General features: G+C 50.1%; 1 protein-coding gene across 1 annotated transcript in view; it reads left to right on the top strand.

Annotated features, from left to right (window-relative positions):
• The first annotated feature begins 5036 nt into the window (after nucleotides 1-5036).
• LOC119354877 (probable protein phosphatase 2C 38) overlaps nucleotides 5037-9267 on the top strand; it is an 8614-nt gene continuing 4383 nt past the window's right edge. Inside the window, exon 1 of the mRNA XM_037621624.1 lies at nucleotides 5037-5979. Coding sequence (XP_037477521.1) covers nucleotides 5512-5979 — 468 coding nt within the window. The 5' untranslated portion in view covers nucleotides 5037-5511. The remainder of the gene's footprint in view (nucleotides 5980-9267) is intronic.

Below are 9267 nucleotides of genomic sequence, written 5' to 3'. Positions count from 1 at the left end.
TATTCCCCTCTTCGTCTTTCTTCGTGTGAATGTGACATGGCATATCCAACACGTTGTTCCCTTCTTTATCCTTCACCTTCTTGGGGCTCCAGGATCCTTTTGGTTTCCCCTTAAACTTTCCTTGAGTCACGGCCAAAGCCTCTCCAGGAGCTGCCGGTTCAGCCTTCCGCTTCTGTTTCCGACTGGTGTTTCCCTTTTCCGACTGACTCGGCTTGTGCTTGCCGCTTCGGAGTCGGTCTTCTTCTTCGCCATTGGCGTACTTGGTAGCAATCTCCATCATCCGACTCAAAGTCATGTCACCGGTTCGACCAAATTTCAAACTCAGTTCTCTGTTCTTGACGCCGTCTTTGAAGGCGCATACTGCCTGATGATCAGAGACATTTTCCACAGTGTGGTGCAAAGTGATCCACGTCTGAATATACTCTCTGAGAGTCTCATTAGCCTTCTGCACGCAGACTTGCAACTCTGTCAATCCAGCTGGTCGCTTGCAAGTCCCTTCAAACGTTCTGACGAACACTCGGGACAGATCTTCCCAAGTGTAAATGCTGCTAGGAGGTAATTGAGTCAACCATGCCCTGGCAGAACCTTCCAACATGAGGGGTAAATGCTTCATGGCCACCTCGTCGTTCCCACCACCAATCTGAACTGCCACTCGGTAGTCTTCAAGCCAAGTTTCAGGCTTAGACTCACCAGTGAACTTGCTGACTCCTGTTGCCAACCTGAAATTGGGGGGAATAACTGCGGCTCTGATAGCTCTGCTGAAACATTCAGGACCAGAAACATGCACTCGACTGCTTGTGGGTACATCTCTGTCGAGTGCGCCTCGATGGGCTCTGTTCCGGTCGACCAACCCTTGCACGATAATGGATCGCGCGTCGAAGCCTAGCTCTCTGGGGTCAACTGGAACCCTACGCCCTGTACTGTACTGACGCCTATCATCTGGCTGCCGAGGAGCGTAAGACCCACCCCTCGGAGGGGAATAGGGCACTCGACGCCTATCATCTCGGTCGAGTCTGTCGCCATATTGATCTCGCCGATTCTCACGCCCTTCGCGCCGCGGAGGCGATCTGGGGCTGTGAGCCGACTGAACCGTATTCACAGTGACGGATCGACTGTGAATTCTGTTGCGCGACTGAGACACGGCTGAATTCTGATCTCCCGCTGCCCGGAGCAGATCCCTGATCTGCAGCAAACCTCTGCCAGCTTCCGACTGCGAAGGTTGGATGGATTCTGCTATACGGGTCGCAGCTGCTAAATTCTGAATTGGGGTTCGATATACCTGAGTCGGCGGGAAGAGTTGACGTCGACTGGTGTCGGGAACTCGTTGCCGCGCGCGCTCGTCGAGTGCTCGCTGAAGGTTCTCCAGCCGAGTGCGCTCGGCCAAATTGGCCAGACGTGCCTCCTCCAAGGCACGAGCCTCGGGGGTTTCTCCTGCGATGGGAATACGTAGGGGATCCTCGTTCCTGCGGCGAAGCTCTTCTCTTTGCAGAGAGTCGAGTGGCTCGGGCTGGTACTCTTCGTAGCCTCGTGCAGGGTCGCCGCCGTCACCTGCTCCACCACCACGGGCGAAGCCAGGAGGGCTGTGGGGCCCGTCGACCATCAAGACTTCCGCCGCTGGATCACTGCTTCCACACTCGGATGCAGTCCCTACGGAGCCAGTCGACTGATCGAATAAGCCGTAGAGAGATTCGTTGGGCTCGATTGCCGCAACTTGGGTGGTGGCCGATTGGCGAGCCACCGCGTGACTCACCCATCGCTGAAGCCTCGACCGGCCTGAGCGCTTGCGCTGGCGGGAGACCGGGAGGGTGGATGATGGAGGAGCCGACCGATACTGGGTCGATGGTTGCCGCAGCAAAACGCCGCGGACACATGCGCGAAAATGCGTCGCACCGCGGACGGGGAGCGCATCTACGTCGAGTGGAGCCTCCTGGAGCCATGCGGAGTCGTCGGCGATGAAGGTGAGAGTGCCGAGACGGATCTCTTGATCCTCTACCAAAACTCCAGCAGACACCATGATGAAAGTACTCGGAAGAATTGCAACTTCTCCACAAAATCGCTAAAACACCTGCCCCACGGTGGGCGCCAACTGTCGTGGTTCTAAGCCTGACAGTAGAGTGGGGGGTAGGTATGGAGAGGCAAGATCCTAGCTATGGAGAGGTTGTAAGCACAAAGGATGTACGAGTTCAGGCCCTTCTCGGAAGAAGTAACAGCCCTACGTCTCGGAGCCCGGAGGCGGTCGAGTGGATTATGAGTGTATGAATTACAAGGTGCCGAACCCCTCTGCCTGTGGAGGGGGGTGGCTTATATACAGTGCGCCAGAACCCCAGCCAGCCCACGTAGGAGAGGGTTTAAGGTGAGTTAAGTCTGGGGTGTTACTGGTAACGCCCCACATAAAGGCCTTTACTATCATAAAGTCTACTTGATTACAGGCCGTTGCAGAGCAGAGTGCCTCTTGACCTCCTGGTGGTCGAGTGAGTCTTCGTGGTCGAGTCCTTCAGGCCAGTCGAGTGAATCTTCGTTGGTCGACTGGAAGGCGACCTCTTCTAAGGATGTCTTGGGGTAAGTTACTTGGATCAGGTCCATGACCCTACCCTAGGTACATAACCCCATCACCGCCCCCAGGATCGGGACGCCGTCAACATCACCATTGCAGATCTTCACGCGATGGCTCTTCGCTTGGCGCCGCTGCTTCCTCCACCACCTCCTGAGCCGGATTAGCCTGCTGCAGCTTGTACTGCCTCATTTTCTCCTTTAAGGGCTTGTTGATCTGTGCCCTCAGCAGAACCCTTTCGCACTATGTTTCTCTATTTTCTTTGCGTGTGTGTGTGGTGTGTGAACTTACGTTGGATGTAGTGGCTCTACTTTATATATAAACAGGGCGAAAGCCTTTTTCAGTATATCCAAGCTCCAGAACACGTGACCAGAGTGGGTACTTCATATTGCATGTGGCTTTCGGAAACACGTCGAATTATGTTATTCATGCTACTATAATGTATCTAGTATGTGAGAAATGAATTGGTCCATTCATAGCCCACTTCAACTATTAATGTCTCTCGATGCTTTTTTCAGAGCTACCTCAACTCGTTGTTGGTGACTACCCAGTATTGGAATGTATCTGGTATGTGAGAAATGAATTGGCCCATTCATAGCCCGCTTCAATTATTAATGTCTCTCGACGCTTTCTTCAGAGCTACCTCAACTCGTTGTTGGTGACTACCCAGTACCGGAACCAAGATGTCACAAAGGTAAGGGGTGTTACTTTATGGAAACTTTCAAGTATATGAGCCACATGCACTAGATGATACCCCCTCTACTTTATACCATGGAAATAGGAACAAGTATGATTTTTGCGTGAGCAGGCCGAAAAGGCAATCTTTAACTTTTGCCATGTCTTGTTATGATTCTTTAGAAGTTGAATTATCTGAGATTATGGAGGGGTTGCACTTTAATGAACTACTCTGCCTATTCTAACCGAGACCCACCGTCTAAAAGCGGTGAATTTGGTTTGAAGCTCGGAGACAATCAGATTGAGCTTATGTTTTTTCACTATATGAAATAAAAGATAATATGAAAGATCAGAATATTACTCGTGTACATTACTATTAAAGCCACTTCATGACAAACTTTGGTAGAACTGAAGGCCAAATAAAATATGAGAGGCCGAAATATTACATGTGTACATTACTATCAGCATGTTGTAAGCCACTTCGTGACCAACTTTGGTAGAACTAAAGGCCGAACGACAATGTTGTTGTGTTCGCTATAAGATAAAAGGGGTTGTAGTGTTTTCTTAGTAATACTACAAAGTATTTATTCTCAAAATAATTAAAAGAGGACGACGATAACTGCCACACATGTGGATGTTAAGGGGTCTGCCTATATGTTTTGTATGCTGTCTAAGAGGACCAGCCCACATGCCTATGTGTGGGCAAAACAACTACCGCCTACACGTCTCTTTTTTTTCTTGCGGTCCCTCTCACACGTCTACGTGTGGACAAAATACATAACGCCTACACGACCTCTCTCAGCCACCTACCTCTCGGTCCCGCACGCCCCGTGTGACAGTCATCACGCGTCCCCGCAGTTGCCATCGTCCGGACCCTCTTCAATGTCCGTTTAGCTGCAGTTGCCATGTCGCTGAACTACAGTTGCCATGGTTGCTCAACTGCAGTTGCCAGATGCCATTTTGGACAACTACAGATGTTGTCATGTATGGTCTGGTTTACTATAGTTGGCATGATTTGAAAACTTTAGAGGTTGCCACCTACTAACACTAAGCAGTTGCCATGTATGGTTAGGTTTACTACAGTTGCCATGATTTGAAAACCTTAGGAGTTGTCACCTACTAACACTAGGCAGTTGCCGTGTAGCGCTACAAAGAGACATGATAAAACATCATGTTTGAGTAAAAGAGAGAGTTGCCATCTGCTTACAATCACACTAGGGTAGTTGCCGTGTACCCTGCAAAACACATGGTAACTGACATGTTCGGGTAAAAAAAAAGTTGCCATCTGTTTACAAGCATACTAGGGCAGTTGCCATGTACACTGTAAAACATATGGCAACTGGTAGCTTGGGTGTGGGAGAGAAGACGGACAATGTGGGCGAGATGGCAAATGCCCACACACAAACCCTTGTGCGTGAGTGAAAACTGACGTGTGGACAAACTGCTAAATGCCCACACACCGGCCTCTTCGTGTGGTGAAACGGACGTGTGGACGATCGTTGAATGCCTACACACCAGTCTAGTTCTATGTGGCACCACAAACATGTCAAGATTTATACACCCACAAACGAACGCGGATTCGCGTGTGGGCGAGATGCAAACACCCACACATGTGGATGTTAGTGTTTCCCTTAAAAAGATAGGTGGTCTTTTGTGAAAGGATGCTCACAGACAAACGGAAAAGGTAAACAAATTTCAGCGGGACACCCATGCCCATTCACTCCAGTTGCCGACCGAGTTTCTCTGGGTCCGTCGCCGTCTCAGGACAACCACGCAACCAGCCGACGAAGAGGCCCCACCTCCCCTCTTCCTCCCCGCCCACTTGCCCCCTCCTCTCCCTTTCCGCCACGGAGATTCTTGCCTCCGCCTCTCTTCTCCGGTCCACACCAGCGGAGGCGCCGCGCAGGCCACGGGAGAGGAGGGGAGGTGGCACCTGTTCCTGTTGGGCTTCTTGTCCTCTCCAGCTCCCCTTTCGCCGTCGCGATAGAATAATATCGTCGATTGAACCAGTAAAACTAATATCTTTGCTAGTATTCACCGTGCGTGTTCCACGCCCCAGCCAGCGCCCTCCTTAGTGCCCGCCACGCCCTCCTCGTTCGCGCCCTTGCAGCGACCAGTTCTTGCGTCTACTCTTCGCCACACCGAGGTCCATCCATCTACCAAACCACCCTGCTCTCCTTGCAAGATCCGACTCCGGCCAAGAGATTCGCTTCTTGCGCCAAGATCCTGACCTGAGCAGATAGCAAGAGACGAGGGAAGGGGGCGGAATCATTCGAAGCGAGGGCATGGTGGCGGTCGCGGCTGGGAGGCGGCCCGTGCTCAGCCGCCGGAGGTCCGGCTGCGGTGCCGGCCAGCAGCAGCTGCAGCACCCGCAGGCGCAGCAACAGCGGATGCTGGCGGTCGCCGTCGCCGCGCGCGTCGCCGCCGCGAAGCCCGCGGCCACGGAGGCCGCTTTGTATGGCGGCGGCGGCGGCGACGGGTGCTGCGTCGATTTTCTCGTTTGCCTGCTCCGGGGGCTCGGCGTGACCCCCGCAAGCGCGGGGCCTGCGCAGTTCAAGTGGGCCGCTCGACCGCTGCGGCGGAAGCGGAACGGGGGTTCCTCGCCAAGCGGCGCCTCCGCCGAGGAAAGGCGTCCCGGGCTTATTAGGGACGCGCCCGGACGCATCGCCGGCAACGGCGCCTGCGCTAGCGCCTCACTTTACACGATGCAGGGCAAGAAGGGGGTCAACCAGGACGCCATGGTTGTCGTGGAGGTATACTCTTTGAGTTCTTAATTCTGTATTTTTTTCCATTTTTATCTTCTGTTAATTCCACGGGTGCCTTTCGGTGATGTGTGACTCCTACTGCATATGCTCCACAAGTATTTGGATACGATGAAAAGGATGTCTTCATGATTTTGTTCGTCGTGAGCCAATCCTGATACTTGCATGAAGAAACATAACTGTCTGATTGGGGCAAAATTTTAATACATGTCTTCTTAGGTATGCTTGAGCTGGACAAAGATTTTTTTACTTTCACGTAAGACGCACATGTGGGGTCTTGCTGTAGAATGCCTGTTTGATTCAACAACTTCTGGAATAGAATACCATTTTCATTTGTCTCGTATAAGTGGTTTCACATGGATTGCCATTGGATATGGCCGACTGAATCGCCGGCAGAGTGTTCTAGCTGGTAGTTTAATTGGGCTCAATTATTGTTCTCCCAAATGGAGAAACCTGTAAGCAGGCACATGATTCTTATCGTTATCTTAATATTTCCTTTTAAGGACGATCTTATCTTCTCTTCGCATGAACTCCTAGAGTTGAATACATGAGACTTGTCATTTCTTTGTGTTTTATTAACTGGAGCATATTTCATTATATCCATCGGTGGAGGACTCGTTTGGGCAAGGCCGGGTGGCCGCCCTACCTTGATTTTTCGAACAAAAGAATATACACGTACGCCGCTGTATCATGTACTCGCTGTGGTTGGGGGGAGGAAAGGGGAGACCTGGTGGGCCATGAGCCCGTGAACCAGGAGCTCAGCTGGACCAGGCCATGGCCCCAACAGTGACGGCGGACGAACAAGGGGGTAGCCAAGAATGCCTAGCAATATGCGGCGGCACCAGCAGGTAGGCGGACGGCGGCGCCAGCATGGGTGCCAGCCTGTTCCAGGCCACAGGTCACAGGGAAGCAAGTACGCAGCTGCGGAACAGCGTAGGCAGGGTGCAGAGCGGTGAAGAGGTGGTGCCAGCGGCAAGTGGCCATGAAGGTTTTGCATGATATATTCTTTTACGCTCTAGAATCCGTCCGCCCTACCTCGATTTTGGTCCATCCTCTGCCACTGATTATATCCATGAGATTTTATTAAATTGTTTATCTCCAGAGTTCAATAAGTTTGAACAATACAATCCCATGGTTTGTTGTTGTAGTACCTTGTGTAGCGTGTGGTCTTCACAGTTTTCTCCTCTATGAATGTTATTATCAATTTTTCCGTGGTCTCTTAAATGTTCATTTTATAACACCATCATTTACAATTTACATGTTTTACTTAATGCACCATCATTTAAGGTTTTATATTGTATATCAGAGCTGCAATTTGAAGGAAAATAATTACTATTTTCATTTGCCCAATCTAGAAATTTTTAGTCCTTCTATGATCAAATTTTAGGAAGTTTAACGATATGAATACTAAAGGACCGTTTGAAAAAAGAACAGGAGGAGAACGTTTGTAACAAGCTAGCGCTTCAGATTGCATCTTGCATGCCCTGTCCTTAAACCAAAATATCTGTTGTAATACCGATTCATTAGTAATTAGGTTTGAACATAGTTGAATCTTTTTTTCTTTTCAAAACGGAGGCATAAGCTTTGCCTCATCCATTAATTAAGAAAGGAGAATAGAGTTTGTTACACCACACCGATAGTACTATGGGTGATGGGTCATTACTCTCCTGACATGATGTTGCTCAATTTTTTTGCGCCCGCCACAACCCAAAGTTTTGCTCCCCTCTTAATGGTGCCAAAAATGATCGGTGGTGGTGTTTGACTTGTGTCAGAAGACACGTGCGTTTCTCTCATTCCAAATAGTCCAACTAACAAGTACGGTGAGAGATGCCATAGCCTTCCTATTGTGAATGTTGTTTCTCGACATCTTGTACCATCAATGCCAAAGAGTACTTCATTGCCCAAGCCGCCTTGTCAATAGCATGAAGGCCAGGCCAATCCTTGACTAAGTTCCAAGGCCTAACGGTGAAGCGACATTTGAAGAATAGATGTGCCCTGCCCTCATGCAAGTTGGTAAAGCGGGCAAAGGTCACAATTTTGCCAACCCCGCCGAGCAAGCCTATCGTCCGTCGAAATTCTATCTTAGATTGCAAGCCTATCATCCGTCGAAATTTTATCTTGGATTGCAAGCCAAGCAAAAAATTTCACCTTTGGCAAGGCCCAAATGCCCCGGATGAAGCACGTCGAGGTGGAGCCTGTTGATCCAATGAATTGTGCCTTATATGCTAAAGCCGAAGAGTAATGCCCACTCATGGAGTTGTGTGTGGCTTTGGAGTCGCCAAAGCGTAACAAATCGCCGTAGGTGCTCCATGGAAAGGATATGGTCAGGTTTGATCTTGTGAATCCATGCATCATCCGCCAAGGCCTCTCCATCCTTTCAATTTTTCCTTGAGGATGCCATGTAAATGAGGGGTGCAATGTCCTTTAGTTTTTTTGCCATTTAGCCAAGGGGAGTCCCAAAAGGGGGCAATGACACCTTTACCAATGGTTGTGATGGTAGAAGCATAGAAGAAGTCAACGTCCACATTGTCACACGAGTTCCCCATACCCACCCAAAGCTTGCCGGGTTCCTTCTACTCATACCAAAGCCAGCGCAAACGTAAGGCACGTGCTAACTTTTCAAGGTCAAGCACGCCAAAGCCCCCTAGCTCTTTTGGTCTGCACATTGTGGCCCAATTAACTTTGCACTTGGCACCGGTGATCTTGTTTGTTCCCACCCAATAGAAAGCCCTTTCAATTTTGTTGACGCTCATTATGACCTGCTGCGGAATGATGAGGGTAGTAGTATGGTAGATGACTTGCGAGGTGTGCACTGCCTTAACAAGAGTGGTATGCCCGTAGCAGTGACATTTTGCCAATCCCATGGGACAAGCGTCACCACCACCTTGTCTTCTAGGAATTGGAAATCGGCTCTTTTGAGCTGCCAAATGGAGAGGAGGAGGCCCAGGTAGCGGATGAGGAATGAGGCGTGAGACGCCGACAGACTATGAAGGATGTCCTCGAGATTACGGGTTGCTCTCTCAATGGGACATAGGACCTTTTTGGAAGTTGACCTCCATACCGTTGACCTCGGCAAAACTGCCCAAGATGCGTGTGAGGTTGTCAATATCTTGTTTAATGGGGGCCATGAAGACCATCACATCATCGACATATATGGAAGTTCTGCAAACAGCTCGACGGCCTCTAAATTTGTGAAGCAAGACATGCCTAGTGGCCAAGTCTAGGACTTGTTGGAGTGTATCAATGGCAGTGACGAAAAGGAGAGGTGAGAGGGGGTCT

Source organism: Triticum dicoccoides, chromosome 2A (genome assembly GCF_002162155.2).
Source record: "Triticum dicoccoides isolate Atlit2015 ecotype Zavitan chromosome 2A, WEW_v2.0, whole genome shotgun sequence".
In the NCBI taxonomy this organism is placed as follows: Eukaryota; Viridiplantae; Streptophyta; class Magnoliopsida; order Poales; family Poaceae; genus Triticum; species Triticum dicoccoides.
This window is presented reverse-complemented; position numbering and strand designations above follow the sequence as displayed.